This window comes from Bubalus kerabau, chromosome 20 (assembly GCF_029407905.1).
Source record: "Bubalus kerabau isolate K-KA32 ecotype Philippines breed swamp buffalo chromosome 20, PCC_UOA_SB_1v2, whole genome shotgun sequence".
NCBI classification, from domain to species: Eukaryota; Metazoa; Chordata; class Mammalia; order Artiodactyla; family Bovidae; genus Bubalus; species Bubalus kerabau.
This window is the reverse complement of record NC_073643.1, coordinates 17990646-18006552: the sequence shown is the minus strand read 5'-3', so window position 1 is coordinate 18006552 and position 15907 is coordinate 17990646. Positions and strand designations below refer to the sequence as shown.

The 15907-nt window shown below is 40.0% G+C and overlaps 1 protein-coding gene across 5 annotated transcripts in view; it reads right to left on the bottom strand.

Moving 5' to 3' along the window:
• Window positions 1–585: 585 nt before the first annotated feature.
• Window positions 586–15907, bottom strand: part of TCAIM (T cell activation inhibitor, mitochondrial) — a 39095-nt gene continuing 23773 nt past the window's right edge. For all 5 annotated transcript variants that reach the window (XM_055557676.1, XM_055557675.1, XM_055557678.1 and 2 more), the window contains exons 6-11: window positions 11802–11924; window positions 10382–10479; window positions 10027–10118; window positions 6447–6679; window positions 5733–5864; window positions 586–2588 (exon numbers count right to left, since the gene is read on the bottom strand). In XM_055557676.1, the coding sequence (XP_055413651.1) occupies window positions 2348–2588; window positions 5733–5864; window positions 6447–6679; window positions 10027–10118; window positions 10382–10479; window positions 11802–11924 (919 nt within the window). In that variant the 3' untranslated portion in view covers window positions 586–2347. The remainder of the gene's footprint in view (window positions 2589–5732; window positions 5865–6446; window positions 6680–10026; window positions 10119–10381; window positions 10480–11801; window positions 11925–15907) is intronic.

Below are 15907 nucleotides of genomic sequence, written 5' to 3'. Positions count from 1 at the left end.
CTAAGGAGCAAGAGGCACCTGGGCTGGTGGCCAAGGACCATCCAAGGGAGAGCTCTTTTCCAGGGTCAGACTCACTCAGGGTGAGGAGGAGCTCCAAGAACATGCCCTGGGCCTCCTTTCACAGATGGGGACACTGAGGCCAAGGGTTTGCAGTTTCTAAAGGTAAGCTGGCTCCTGAGGCAGCCATGGTTCCTCTTGCCCAACTGTCCACGCCTCAAGGGCCACAGCCCTCTCATGACTCGGGGAAGCTGCCTGGAGGAGGAGGATTTGAGGAGAGAGGAAGAAGCAGGGCCTCGGGAGACTTGTCCTGTGGACAGTAGTCATGCCTCTGGATGAACACTTCCCTGATGGGACGGCCCGGGCAGAGGGTGCACCCCTGGATGAGCTCAGGGCTCAGGTCCCTATGGAGAGCTGAGGATTCAAGGTTAGAGGGGTCTGATCCTGTCCTAGCTTTCAGTGGCGGGAGAGAATTTTCCAGAACTTTTTTGTTAGATTGGGAGAGGAAGTCAAACAGGCATAAACAGGCAACGATTTTTTGGTAAATTCCTTTATGTTGAAATAGTTGCAAACCATTAATGAATAATGAGAAAGCAATGATCTGGTTAACGTATTATTTATTATATAACACTTCTGAGACAAAGTGCAATTCAAAACATATTACTGAGGATTCTGTATTAGTTGATCTTAGAAATGGCATAATCTGAACTTGTTTTTCCAATTTTTTTTTTTTTTTTTTGGCCATGCAGTTTGCTAGATCTTAGCTCCCCAACCAGGGATCGAACCTGTGCCCTCAGTGGTGAAAGCACTGAGCCCCAACCACTGTGCCACCACTGAAGCCCCTCCAGTAAATCTTCCTGTGTAACCTCTGAAGAATGTTTCACTCCTATTGTTTGGTTCTGGAAAACTTTCATAGGCAGCAACATTTTTACATTAGAAAAAAAATAAGTACAGTTGTTAAGCACAGGTTAAAAGGGGTGGTATGCACAAACTATACTAAATACAAATCAATACTTATTCAAACACACATTTGTACTTTAACCGTTCAAATAATCAATTTTAGATAAATTTAAAACATGCTTCTAGAATCGATTTTAACATCTCTTTGCCTTTCTAATACTCTATGGAAAATTTCCTTTATTTCTTGGCAGCAGGAGCCTCAAAAATGGGTGTTACAGACCTGGATTCACCTTGTCCTTTTGAGAAATAAGCAGAAGAGGTTTGGGATCTGGTAAAAAAACATATTATCCTAAGGGAAATATCTGCAGAGGAGCCCTGTGTCTACAGAGCTTGGGGCTGGGTTATCGGTTCAGCGAAGTCCACGCAACTGTGGACAGGAGGTAACTCGGGCGTTTCAATCTGTGTTCCAGCCACTGGAAGACCAGGGTTGAGAGGGTGACAGATCCTGAGTGGTCTAAATCATTTTAAACTGGACCCTACTTGGTGGAACTCTTTGAGAAACAAGGATTTTTCTGGGTAGTGTCTGTCCATGAAAACAAATAAATCACCTCATTCAATGATTCAAAAAAATTCACTGTCTCTTGGTTACAGGCTGCCGACAGTTACAGTATCTTAACGGGTAGGAAAACTTTATTTTTAACAAACTTTTTATTTTGTATTGGGGTACAGCCGATTAACAATGTTGTGATAGTGTCAGGAGAACAGAGAAGGGACTCAGTCATACATATACATGTACCTGTTGAAAACTTTAAATCCTCTGTCACTGGATGTGCTTTAACAAACTGCTGCAGATGGCTTATGATAACGGCAATATCATATATTCATTCAACAACTTTTTCCCATCTACTCTGTCTTTAGGCAAAATTTGGTTCATGAATTTGTGCTACCCATGTCACCTGTTTTGGACTCAAGAGGGTGCATAATTGGCTACAAAGTCAGGTATGTGTATTGATACCATGTGATATAATCATTAAGTTGCACGTTGAATTGCTGCATGTGGAAATGAGTTCCACGACTTCAGAGCTATACTGAATGAGACCTGTTTATACTTACCAGTGTTCACTCATATAAAAAAAAAAAGAATATATATATATATCTCTTTCATGGAGGTAGAATCCTCCATTTTCATACCACTACAAATATGTTCTTTCTAACATCTTTTCTGCCAATCAGATAAACACTATCTGGGGGGGAATAAGAAACCATTGGCAGGTAAAACCTTTTAAAAACAAATTTCCTAATAGAAATTAATTTAAAAAGTCTACTTCCAAAGCAGCAATTAGAAACTCTGTTCCTGTAACATGTAAATAATACTGTTATATCAAGTTGTGGATTTTAAATAAGTATAACAGTTTCTTATCTCTTTAAAAAATAATAATAGATTTCTGTATTATTTAATGGCTTCTCCATTCTTCCAATTCCAAGGAATACAAAGGTCTCCATCCTGCATGACAGAGTAGAAATGTGAAACGCAAAGGTGCATCCCTTGTAGGTAAGGCAGTGATTGTTCTAGAAGTCTCCTACAGCAATCCACCATTTGTATACTAGAAACGCTGGACTCTTTGTAAAACTTTTCCAGAGAGAATTTCTTCGTGGAAGCCTGCATCAATTCATTTTCAATGACTTTCAACCTGTTATGTCAAAAACAAAACATACAATTGCTACAAGCTATAACCAAATAAAACAACATAAAATGTAGAACCCATTTTTCGTATATTGGGCTGTTAGTTTCTACTCTCAACACTGAAAATGGTCCTCCCATTTTTTTTTTTTTTTTGAATATTTACTTATTTGACTGCACTGGGTCTCAGCTGTGGCATGTGGGATCTTGTTCCCCAACCAGGGATTGAACCTGGGCCCCTGCATTGAGGGCACACAGTCTCAGCCAGTGGACACCGGGGAATTCCCATTTCTTAAAAAAAATCTTTGGAGTATACTTGATTTACAACGTTGTGTTTGCAGTAGCTATAGGGCAACTAAACTGAGTTATACATACACTTGTATACTCTTTTTTGGATAATTTCCCCATATGGCTTATGACAAAGAGTGTTGAGTATTGTGCTCTACATTAGGTCCTGGTTGATTATATAAATTAGTGTGTATATCTTAATCCTAACCACCTAATTTATCCTCTCCCTTCAGTTCAGTTCAGTCGCTCAGTCGTGTCCAACTCTTTGGGACCCCATGAATCGCAGCACACCAGGCCTCCCTGTCCATCACCAACTCCCGGAGTTCACTCAAACTCATGTCCATTGAGTCGGTGATGCCATCCAGCCATCTCATCCTCTGTCGTCCCCTTCTCCTCCTGCCCACAATCCCTCCCAGCATCAGTCTTTTCCAATGAGTCAACTCTTTGCATGAGGTGGCCAAAGTATTGGAGCTTCAGCATCAGTCTTTCCAAAGAACACCCAGGACTGGTCTCCTTTAGGATGGACTGGTTGGGTCTCCTTGCAGTCCAAGGGACTCTCAAGAGTCTTCTCCAACCCCACAGTTCAAAAGCATCAATTCTTCAGCGCTCAGCTTTCTTCACAGTCCAACTCTCACATCCATACATAACCACTGGAAAAACCATAGCCTTGACTAGACGGACCTTTGTTGGCAAAGTAATGTCTCTGCTTTTCAATATGCTATCTAGGTTGGTCATAACTTTCCTTCCAAGGAGTAAGCATCTTTTAAGTTCATGGCTGCAATCACCATCTACAGTGATTTTGGAGCCCCAAAAAATAAAGTCTGACACTGTTTCCACTGTTTCCCCATCTATTTCCCATGAAGTGATGGGACCAGATGCCATGATCTTAGTTTCCTAAATGTTGAGCTTTAAGCCAACTTTTTCTCTCTCCTCTTTCACTTTCATCAAGAGGCTTTTGAGTTCCTCTTCACTTTCTGCCATAAGGGTGGTGTCATCTGCATATCTGAGGTTATTGATATTTCTCCCGGCAATCTTGATTCCAGCTTGTGCTTCTTCCAGCCCAGCGTTTCTCATGATGTACTCTGCATAAAAGTTAAATAAGCAGGGTAACAATATACAGCCTTGACGTACTCCTTTTCCTTTCCCCTTTTGCCATAACTTTATATTCGAGGTCTATGAGTCTGTTTTGCAAATTACTTTATTTGTATCAATTTTTAGATTCCACCTGATTATCAGATTCCACCTGATAGCCTATGATACTTGTCTTTGTCTCTCTGACTTACTTCACTTTCTCTGATCATCTCTAGGTCATCCATGTTGCTGCAGATGGCATTTTTTCATTTTCTTTTATGCCTGAGTAATATTCCATTGCTACATGTACTGCATCTTCTTTATCCATTCCTCTATTGATGGGACATTTTGGTGGCCTCCATGTTTTGGCTATTGTAAACAGTGCTGCAATGAACGCTGGGGTGCATTCATTCCTTTTTGAAGGATGGTTTTCTCTGGATATGTAGGTTTCTTCTGGGTGATTCCAGGAGTGGCACTGTTGGATCATATGCTAGCTCTAGTTTTATTTTTTAAAGAACCTCCATACTGTTCTCCACAGCGGCTGTTACCAATTTCCATTCCCACCAATGGTGGGTGGAGGAGGTTTCCTTTTACTCCACATTCTCTCCAGCATTTATGGTTTGTAGGTTTTTTGATGATGGCCATTCTGACAGGTGCGAGGAGATACCTTGTAGTTTTGATTTGCTTTTCTCTAGTATTTCGCGATGTTCAGCATCTTTTCATGTACTTTTTTCTTAAATAGTTTGAGACTGGCTTCTTGAAAGTCTGCCCTGTTTTGCCATCTGTTTCAACTACCTACTGCAGGACATTTCTTGCAGGCAGGTGTCATTTACAGCCCTGCAGGCCCTGTGCATATTAAGTGTCCATCAGCACTGGCTGGAAGCTGTTGTTATGAGAAGTGGCCACACAAGGCCGCAGCATTTTTCACGCCCAATTCTGCTTCCTCGGGCAACCAGAGCCCTAGAAGTTGTGTTTCTAGGCTCTAAATTGGAGTGGAAAGTGCCTGAACCAACACGGAAGGGCTTGTGTCCCATTACTTTTTTCCCTTACCTATCACTCTCCGAACAAATCTTACCCCCGGCAAATCGCTGATGCTGAGGCCGTTGTCCTGTGTAGGTGGAGCGACTCTAAGGAAGGCGCTTGGAAGTGGAAGCCCTACCACCAGGCAACATGGAGACGGTGACTTTCCAAAGCTCTTCCAGCACAGAGCCGTCCAGCATTCGTGGGCAACAATAGGCTTAGTGTGGGTGGAGGAGGGCCAGCCTGGATCTGAAGGTTGAGGTCCCATGCACTAAGGACGAGGCCCTGCAGATCCTGGGAAGGGCTCATTTGCATACCCATCCTCCCACCTCCCCCAGCCAGGAACAGTCCACCCTGGGGACCCACGGCTGCTCAGGCCCATGGGATGTGACAGCAGCGTAGCCCATCAGGATAGAGGGGTCGAGGATGGGCATTTGTATTTTTCTTACCATGGAATTCGTATTTTCTACTGGAGTATAGTTTATTTACAATGTGTTTCTATTATGTCACACAAGTTGATTCAGTTTTACATACACATACACCTTATTCTTTTTTGGGTTCTTTTCCCATATACGTTATTACTGAGTGTTGAGTAGGGTTCCCAGTGCTGTACAGTAGGTGTGTGTTAATGATCTATTTCATATGTATACTAATGTATACGTTAACTCCAGCCCCCTAATTTATCCCTCCACCCCACCTTTCTGAATACCTAAATATTTTAAAATGTTAGACGAGATTAGAATGGTAAGACAGGAAGAGGGCTAAGAGTACTCACTCTTCTTTCTTCTTCATGTTCTCTCTTGCCTGCTGGGCTCTGGTGAGAATAAACCACTGGAGGTTTGCTGGATCACAAAGGACTGGGATGTTAAAATGCCCGAGTTCATGCAAGCTTGGGGCATATCTGTCACTGTAATAAAGTATACATAAAAGGAAAAATCAACCATCTCTCCATCCCCTAAGTTCCATCTCTGAAGGAACGGTTTTATTAGTCTGATTAATGGAAAAAGAATTCATTAAGAAAATCCACCTTAAAGGTAGAGCAAAACTGCCTTGAAGTTTTGCTGTCCCCAAAGAGACACATTTTATCAGGATGACCATATCCTTCCTGCGGCCTTTCTCATCTGTAAGATGGGGGCAGAAACCCACTCCATGGTGAGGTTCCGAGAGCTAAAGAGAGAGAATGCATTTAAGTTCCAAGCACAGTGCCGGAAATGCACACTGCTGATTTCACATTGGTTTAATCCTATAGTTTTCCACAGGACTGACTTGCCCTGTAAGTGGCAATGTATTTACAGAATGTTCAAGAAACTCAATCTTTCTAATCCTCTCATATTGACTTTTCTCATGTGTAAAAAGTGTTGCCAATGGAGGTAGTAACATTCCTTTCTTTAACTCCTAAGAATCACACACGGAAATACAAAACAATTTCATCCAATACATATACAAGTGGTATGAGTAAATGAATGAAGTAATTGTTTTAGATACTAACCTGTTAAGGATCATTTGTAAACCACGCAGACTTCGAGGGTGAAAAGGTATTCGACTTTTCAAGAGTCTATTATAGAACACGTCAAGAAGAGAGTAATATTCTTCAAGTGTCAACACTGGCTGTAATTCTTCAATATAAACAACTTGGATGCCACCGAGAAGATAGCTTATTTGGTCCTCCAAATGTGTCAGCCTCCTCTGCAGGTCAAAATAACTCGGTAATCTTTCAAAAAGCTACAGTATTTAAAAAAGGAAAAGGAAGGAATATTTAGTTTTGTTACTTTAAGAGTCCAAATTTAGGACTCCAATCAATGGTATGAGAAATTCTAACATGAAAATTTTTTTCTTATAGGGAAAGTTCAAGTAAGTGATAAAAAGACTATGGAATGCTGTAAATATTAATATTCAAAACAAACCACTGTAAATCTTAGGGACTTTTAGATAGGAACTGAAGGGATTGCAAAAGAAAATAAATACGTTCCAAATAAAAATAAGTCCTAAGTACTAATATGTAAATATTCAGGTAGAAATCTTAGTTTATACAAATTAAATGGTATAATGAAGGTATAATGAAATAAAGTCTATGTATTTCAACTCCAAGTCTATTTCTTCAGAATTTACTTTAGTTCAACTGAATTCACTTTGAATGAAGCATCTGTAAGTGAATTAAAGCACTAAAATGGGCCCTTGGAGTGTAGAGATTAAGAGTTTGTGCCCCTGTTTGTCAGGGGCTCATTGTCAGGGTGCAGGGAAACAAAACAGGAATCAGAATTCAGCGTAACAAATGCCACATCAGGGTGAAGGGACAGTTAAGCAAAGGTTCCTAAGGACATCTGACGTGACCGATAAAAGATAAAGAGGATTTAGAGAAGGTCAGATGCATTGCTAATTACTGGAGAAATGCAAGTCCTAACTATTACAACGAGGCATCACCTTACACCGGTCAGCATGGCCACCATCAGAAAGTCTACAAATAACAAGTGCTGGAGACGGTGTGCAGAGAAGGGAACCCTCCTACACTGTTGGTGCGAATGTAACTTGGTGCCGCCACTATGGAAAACATCATGGAAATTCCTTCAAAAACTATAAAAAAGATACATGTACCCCAATGTTCACAGCAGCACTATTTACGACAGCCAAGACACAGAAACAACCTAAATGTCTCCTGACAGATGAATGGATAGAGAAGATGTGGTACATATATACACACAATGGGATATTACTTGGCCACAGTAAAGAATGAAATAATGCCATTTGCAGCAACAAGGATGGAGCTAGAGATGATTATACTAAGCGAAGTAAGACAAAGACAAATACTACAAATACCATATGGTATCACTTATATATGGGATCAATAATATGATGGAAATAAACTTTTTTATGAAGCAGAAACAGACCCTCAGACATAGAAGACAAACAAGAGTCTGTCTAAGGAAAAGGAGGTGGGGTGGGAGGATAAATTAGCAGTTTGGGGTTAGTATGATAAACCGCTGTATAAAATATCAACAAGGTCCTACTGTTTAGCACAGGGAACTATATTCAGTATGCTGTAATAAACCATAATGAGAAAGAATAGGAAAAAGAATACATATATGTATATATGACTGAATCACTTTCCTGTATGCCAGAAATGAACACAATGTTGTAAATCAAATGTATTTCAATTAAAAAAAAAAAAGAGCAGAGAAGGTCAGTTGCATGTGGGAAAGTTTCAGAAGAAAAAAGCCTGTGCAAACTTGGAAGCATCACAAGGGTCCCCTCGGCTGCACTTCCATAGCCACCAACACCTCTGCTCCCTGCACTCCTGACCCCTGGCAACAACTGATCTGTTCTTTAGTTTTATTGTTTGAAGAATGTTATATAAATGGAATCATACAGCATGTAATCCTGTGAGATTGACTTTTTTCATATCGCACAATGGCCCTGAGATCCACCCAAGATCCTGACTGTATCTTGCGTAAGAGGAAGAGGGCAGCAGCCAAACCACATGGTAAGCATGTGTTTATTAGTATTGTAAGAAACTGCCAGACTCGTTTCCAGAGTGCCTGGGCCATTTCACATTCTCAACAGGAATGGATGAGGGATCGTTTCTCTGCATCCCTGCCAGCATGTGGTGGTCATTATTTTTCACTTTGGCCATTCTGACAGTGTGCAGTGGTACTTCGTTGTAGTTTTGATTTGCATCTCTCTGTGGCTCTTTATGAGCTTATTTGTCATGTGTATGTCCTCTTCTGTGACATGCGTGTTCATGTCTTCAGCCCCTTTTCTAACTGAATTATGTTTTATTTTTTTATCTGTTGAGTTTTGAGAGTTCTTTGTATATTTAGATACAAAGGGTTAGGGTTAGACTTTGTCAGATAGGTGGTTTGCAAATACCTTCTGTCAGATATGTGATACGAACAGATATTTCACACAATGGCAGATGTACATGAAAAGATGCTCACTGCCATTCATCATGAGAGAAATGTAAAAACCAACAATGAAATAAGACCACACACCTCTTAGAATGGCTAAAAATAAAAAGATGACCATAGCAGGGACTTCCCTGGTAGTCCAGGGCCTGGGACTCCATCCTTCCAATGTAGGGACTTCCCTGGTGGTCCAGGGCCTGAGACTCCATGCTTCTAATGTAGGGGGCATGGGTTTGATCCCTGGTCAGAGAACTAAGATCCTACATGCCATGCAGTGAGATTAAAATAAATAAATAAAAAGATCACCAAAGGAAGTATTGGCAGTTTCTTGAAAAGTTAAAATACCCCAACACATCTGGCCGTTCCACTTTTAGGTTATTTACCCAATAGAAAAGGAAATATATGTTCATTTAAACTTTGTAGATAAATGTTTATAGCAGCTTTATTTTTAAGTGGCCAAATGCTGACATAACCCAATATCCATCAATAAGTGAAAGGAAAAACAAACTGGTATATATCCACCGGACAGAATACTTTGGGGAAATAAAAAAAATAATTCTTGATACATGCAATAGCATGAATGAATCTCAAAATAATTATGCCGACTGAAAGAAATCAGATCCTCCCCAACATACTCTGTGATTCTACTCAGATACAAGTCTAGAAATGTAAACTAACCTATAGTCACAGAAAGCAGACCAGTGGCTGCTTTGGGAGGAGGTGGTGGGATGGAGGAGAGTGTTTACACAGGGACACGCACATAATTTTGTGGGTAATGGATGTATTCACGCTCTTGATTATGGTAATGGTTTCACAGGTATTTACATACGTCATGTCTCATCAAATTATACCCACCAAATATGTACAGCCTATTGTGTCAATTATATACAGTAAATCTGTTAAAAAGAAAACCAAAAAGCCCAATAGAATGTAGGCCTTTAGGCTGTGCTTTAGAAAAGACTGTAAAATTTTCCAAATAAAAATGGACTTAAAAATCAGTCATCTAAGAATTTAAACTACTAAATATAAGACATCTGCTCTGCAAACAGCTGAAACTATGATTCAAAGTTTTTTTTAGTTTGCTGACATATTAGCAGTTTTCTGAAACAAAAGTATGTTGAAGACAAATCTTTTTTTGTTTGTTTGTTTTGCTTTTAAGCTTTTTCTTACTTTTGTCCAGTGGTGATGGACATCCATTGTTCCTAGCATCACATGGCCCACTGCACTCATCCCGGACCGGTCTGTAAATATTACTGTACATCCTGATGATAAAACACAAACCCTTTGGTCACTGTCCAGAGAGGCTTCATTTTTTTAGCACTGTGCAAATAATTACTTACATTTCATGTATCAATTCAGGAGTAAACTTGGTAGAAGTTACTGTTTCATTCAAAGGAGGAGACCTAACAATTCAGCTGAGATCAAGTCACATCTACAAAGACTTTCAACAGTTTTCCTCTAGAATTTACAGATTTGTATAGCTGTTAAGGGATATGGATTTCAGAAGTGAATGGAAATTGTTTACCTTTTGCATTTTTAAGGGTTTCCAAGTTCTGCTGGGCTAAGCGGCCTAAACTGTGTAGTTGGCTGCAGCGGTGGGCGATGCCCCAGCTCCTCTGCCACCTGGTCCAACAGAGCACACAGGCCCGTTATCACCCGTGTCCCCCCAGAGGGAGGCGCATACTCACCCCCACCTGCCTGACTCCTGTGAAAGCTCCAAGTGTAAACACTTTCCTTATAAATCTGAGTTATCTTCAACAATTACAATTTAAATATAGAAGAATATATAAGTACTATGTGATTCTGCAAGCACAGGATAAAGGTGCTATTACTGTATCCAAATAGTCATTTGGTTCAATATAAGAAAACAGTTCTCATAGTGAAGGTTGAAAGCAAAACAGGCTGCAGCAAAATGGTCATAGAAGTTGAAGCACCAAGCCAGACGACAATACCGCAGGGAGTCCCATGAATGAATCACACCACCCTCTCCTTAGGGCTGTAGCTGTTAAATCTATTTCATAATAAACTTCAGCAAATAATTACTAAGTTTGTGAAAACTTTTTAAAAAGTCATATGGTGATTATAGTTAATAAAAATACTGTAATGCATTTTGAAAATTGCTTAAAGAGTAGATCTTAAAAGTTCTCATCACAAGAAAAAAATTTTCCTAGCTATGTATGATGACAGATGTCAACTAGACTTATTGTGGTCATCGTTTTATAATGACTATGAATAATGAATTATTATGTAAAACACTTTGAACTAGTATAACGCTATATATCAACTATATCTCAACTAAAAAAATTTTAAAAAGTCATGCTATATAACATAGAACCAAAGAATACAACATTTTTTTTTCTTTCCCTTTTTTTTTTTTTAGTTGTTCAGTCAGATGTGTCCAACTCTTTGTGACCCTATAGACTGTAACCCACCAGGCCCCTCTGTCCATGGAATTCTCCAGGCAAAAATACTGAAGTGGGTTTCCATTTCCTTCTCCAGGGGATCTCCCCTCCCCAGGGATCAAACCTGTATTTCCTGTGTCTCCTGCATTGCAGGTGGATTCCTTACCTGCTGAGCCATCAAGGAAGTCCTCCTTTTCTCTTTTTAAACTCAAATACCAAATTTATATGATGGAGAAATACTGATTTTTTTATACATTATATGCATATGGAAAAGTATATTTTTCTTATAAGCCCATTATGTTATTATGCTAAAACAAATTATTATGCTAAAAATGTCAGTATCTAAGCCTTACTTCACCTTTTTAAATAAGAAATTCATAATGGTTTTCTTAGATAAACATTTGATTAGTTTCATAAAAAGATAATTGAAAATTTAGTGAACAGAATAATTAAAGATGCAAATATTTAACGGTCAGAAACCTTTACCAATAGGTAACACATGTTTATTTTAATCTATAAATCACGTTTTCTCATCTTCATTACCTGATATCTGACAGCTGCAATTGATGAGACAGTTCATCTTTTAAACGATCCAGTTCTTTTCTAAGTGGCAAACTATTCTTCAGCTTTTTAACAGCACTTTCCCCATTGTTATCTAACCAGGATCTAGAAAGAAAAAAAAAACAGAGATGTACACTTTGCAATACTAACTATAATGCAAACATTTCTACTATTGAAAGATGTGTTCATTACCTTAAAGCAGTCCCAATGTTAAAGTGAGTTTCCCATCAAACGTTTACCAAGTTATAAGTACTCCTGCCAAGTCTACTTTTAGAGTAAACTCCTACTTCTAAAACAGGCTTCTTGGAGAACTGCCAGTACCTGTTAATCATATTTTAGTTATGACAACTTCCTTAGCCTATCAAAAAATTAAACTTTCATTACAACAAGCTTGTTACTAGATTTTCAGAGATGGGATGATTTTTTAAAAATCAAAGATGCTTCAAGGACTTCTCTGGTGGTCCAGGGGTTAAGACTCCATGCTTCCAAAGCAGGGGGTGCAGGTTTGATCCCTTGCTGGGGAACTTAAATCCTGCATGTGCCAACCCCCTTTCCCCCAAAAGGCTGAATATTTAGGAATTCCCTGGTGATCAAGTGGTTGGGACTCTGTGCTTCTGCTGCAGGGGGCATGGGTTTGATCCTGGGTTTGGGGATTAAGATACTGCATGCCCTGCAGTGTGGCCAAAAAATAAAGACTAATAATTTTTAAAAAAGCATTAAAAATAAATAAGTTAAAAAAAATTAAACCTCCATTATGTTTATCACACTTTTCAGAAGGCTCCACTAGGCCTTCACTTACATCAGTCATCTCCACACGAGGGCAGGACTATCCCCTTCTCCAACTAGAGCAAATGATGTGGTCGCGCAGCTAGACGGTGAAAAAGTCAACTCAGAAGACATACCGAATGGCACTGGTGCCATTTAAAAGGCACTATTTCCTGATGAAGGAACTTGCGAAGGTTACTCTATGGATTCTAACTGGGTAGATCCAGCTTCTTCCTTGGTTTTCATCCTGTCTATTAGCACCCTGAGTTCTCTCTGCTCACCGCAGACCCTGCCCCCTGCCCACCTCTCTGTCCAAAGGCTCCCACTGCTCAGACCTTACCAGTCAGTGCCCACCTCCTCCTCCCAAGTGGGTCAGCTGGCCCCTTAGTTTCTTCCCACCCAACTGAGCGGCCTGCTCAATTCTCACCTCTCCCAACCTTGATCTTTCTCCTATCATGGGCTCAGCAGAAAGATATTCTCTTAAATCTGCATTTCTGAGAACATTTACCTCAGTAAGTTAAAAGAGAAAATGAACATCAAAGTCTGCCTAGGGATTAGAGGGGGACAGCTTTCAGAACAGAGCTGCAGGCAGCCGAGGTGGCCTTGTGCAGAACAGCACGCTCCACCCGCTCCCCGCTCTCAGGCTGTCTCTCCCTCAGTGTTATAACGGCCACAGCACAGGCATGCTGGCTCTGGCGCAGGGTTTCTCTTTCTCAAGGGAGGTCTGCACAAACAGGGCCTGGGTTGTGCCTGGGAGTGCAAGAGTGGCCGTGGTAGAATAGCAAGCAGACTCCAGGACCAGAGGAATATTTTGGGTGGAGGTGGAGTGGGCCCTGGGTACAGCTGAGAAAGAGAACGCTCCAGGGAGGCTGGGGGAAGATGGTCTAAAGTGCCCCACCCTCAGGACATCTGACACCCCACTGGACACCTGTCAGTGAGTCCAGGTGTTATGATAATGGTGTAGAAAGGCTCATTTGTCCATCTCAAAAATGCCTGCCAAGTAAACTTTTTTTGGGTTCTTTTTAATAGTCACTTTAAAGGTTTTAGATGTTGTGATCTACAATATTTAAAAACTAATCAAGTTGAGGGGATTCCCTGGTGGTCCAGTGGTTAGGACTCCACACAGGGCACAGGTTTGATCCCTAGTTGGGGAACTAAGATCCTGAAAGACATGTGGTGTGGCCAAAAAAAAAAGTCAAGTTGAAACTCTCAGAACCAGACAAATATTTATCCTGAAGGCCTAACAGTATAAGGAAGACACATCTAGCAAGGAGTAGAGAGATAAGCAACTAGAAGAGAATATATGAGCTTCTATGAGAACAAAGCAAGAATGAATTACTTCTGCCTGGAAGGTTCTACAGAGCAGGTGTAAGTGACCTGGAACCTGAGAGATGGATCAGGTTTTCCCAGGCAGATTAGTGAGAGGGAAGGGCGTGCCCACCAGGCTAGTACACAGGAACTGTGAGATGAACCAGATCACACAATGCTTGGGGGTGGGGTGGGGCGTGAATGAGACTGGAGAGGGATGTGTGTGTGTGCGTGTGTGTGACAGAGAGAGAGAGAGAGATCATAAAATGTCTTGCACACTGGGATAAGGAACTGGGACCTTGCACTCTTAAGTAAAGGTGTCCTACGTTGTTGTTTTTTTTTGGCCGCTGCAGGGATCTTAGTTCCTGGACAGAGGTGAACTTGGACCCCGCAGTGGAAGTGCAGAGTCCTCATCACGGGACCGCCAGGGGAGTCTCTACATTCCACATATTTTTGATTCACTAATTGTGCACAGTTGTTAATAATTCTTCCTACTCCCCTTTTAAGAATATTGGTAAAGACTTTGTCATTTCTGCATGGTGTGTGAGAAATAAGAAAAGTAAAAATATCTTACTTTATGTCATGATTATTAGCTATTACAATTTTTCCATTTTCCCTCATTTATTAAGTAATACATATTAATTTACTTTAAATTAGGTAAGAAAAAGGATGATTTGTAGACAAATGAATTATCAAGCAAATACCATGTTTCCTTTTGGGACCAAATGTCTTAAAATGTGGACTGAAATAGAATCTTATGATTATATATTCATGACCTGATTTTTTGAATTCTTACATTTAATGTATAAAATTTAAGTGGCCTAGTTTAACAATTTTTGTGTTTTGCTTCTAAACCCTGAGACAAAAATGAAGGTTCTACAGTTGGCATTTATCTATCTATGTAGGCATTAGGTCTATGTGATAGCTTCAGGTGAACCACGAAGGGACTCAGCCATACATATACATGCAGTCATTCTTCCCCATTAAATCAGTTTTAAGGGGACTGCAAGGTCTGTTATAAGCAAGACTAAAACATGTTAAAACATGTAATGCTGTATCATTAATTTCATTTGCCAAAACTAAGAAAAGCTATATAGCTAATAATGGGGTTTACTTCATTGTCTGACAAGATACATAGCAGTGGACACTGCATTTTGTCAATAAATTAGAATGTTAAATTTCCACCAACTTCAATTTCTAAAACAATGGTTTACTCAATTTATGTTATCTTCTTTGAGAGGAGACAAGTCAAAATGACATGATTTGAGCTAGTGCTGGTAATTATTGGGCTTTCCTGGTGGCGCAGATGGTAAAGAATCCATGACAGCATCAATTAAAAAAAAAGTACACCTATGGAGAAAATCAAGAATTCATAGTAACACAACTCATCTACACTCAGGAATTTTCCTTTAAGACAATGTTTCTCCTACTAAAACAGCAGATACTTTTATTAAGTCAACACTAGTGAAATTAACAGAGGCACTGTTCAAAAAAAAAAACACCCCCCAAAAAACAGGCCCTTTACATTCATTGCTGAGCCACTTCTACTGCTATCATCTGTATTAAGCTACTTTACATTTCCATATTAAACCTTGAGTTCTCCATACTGCGCCTACAGCACTTTACAGTCACACTTATTTAACGGTTCTTTAATTCAGTGTTAATAAAAATGCTGGATAGGTTTTATGAATCTGTGAAGCAGATTAGTATTAGAGAGAGAGATGATTAAAACATAGTCCCTACTCTTAAAAACTCTATCTATTAATAGTATAATATAATATAACGTAAGAGCGTCTTTTATTAAAGACTCAAGAATTTTACTGGATGAACTACATACAAGGAAGGAAATCGTACTTGGCTTGGACAAGGAACCAGTAAAAGAGCAGTTATCTTGGGGAACTGGCTTTTCCCAGTTCCAATCTTTTTTCATTAGTTTGCCAGCTGACTAACTCTGAGTTCAGGGTCCCTGGAACAGTCTTTTCACAATGGTTACACATGTAGCACCAGGCCAAAAC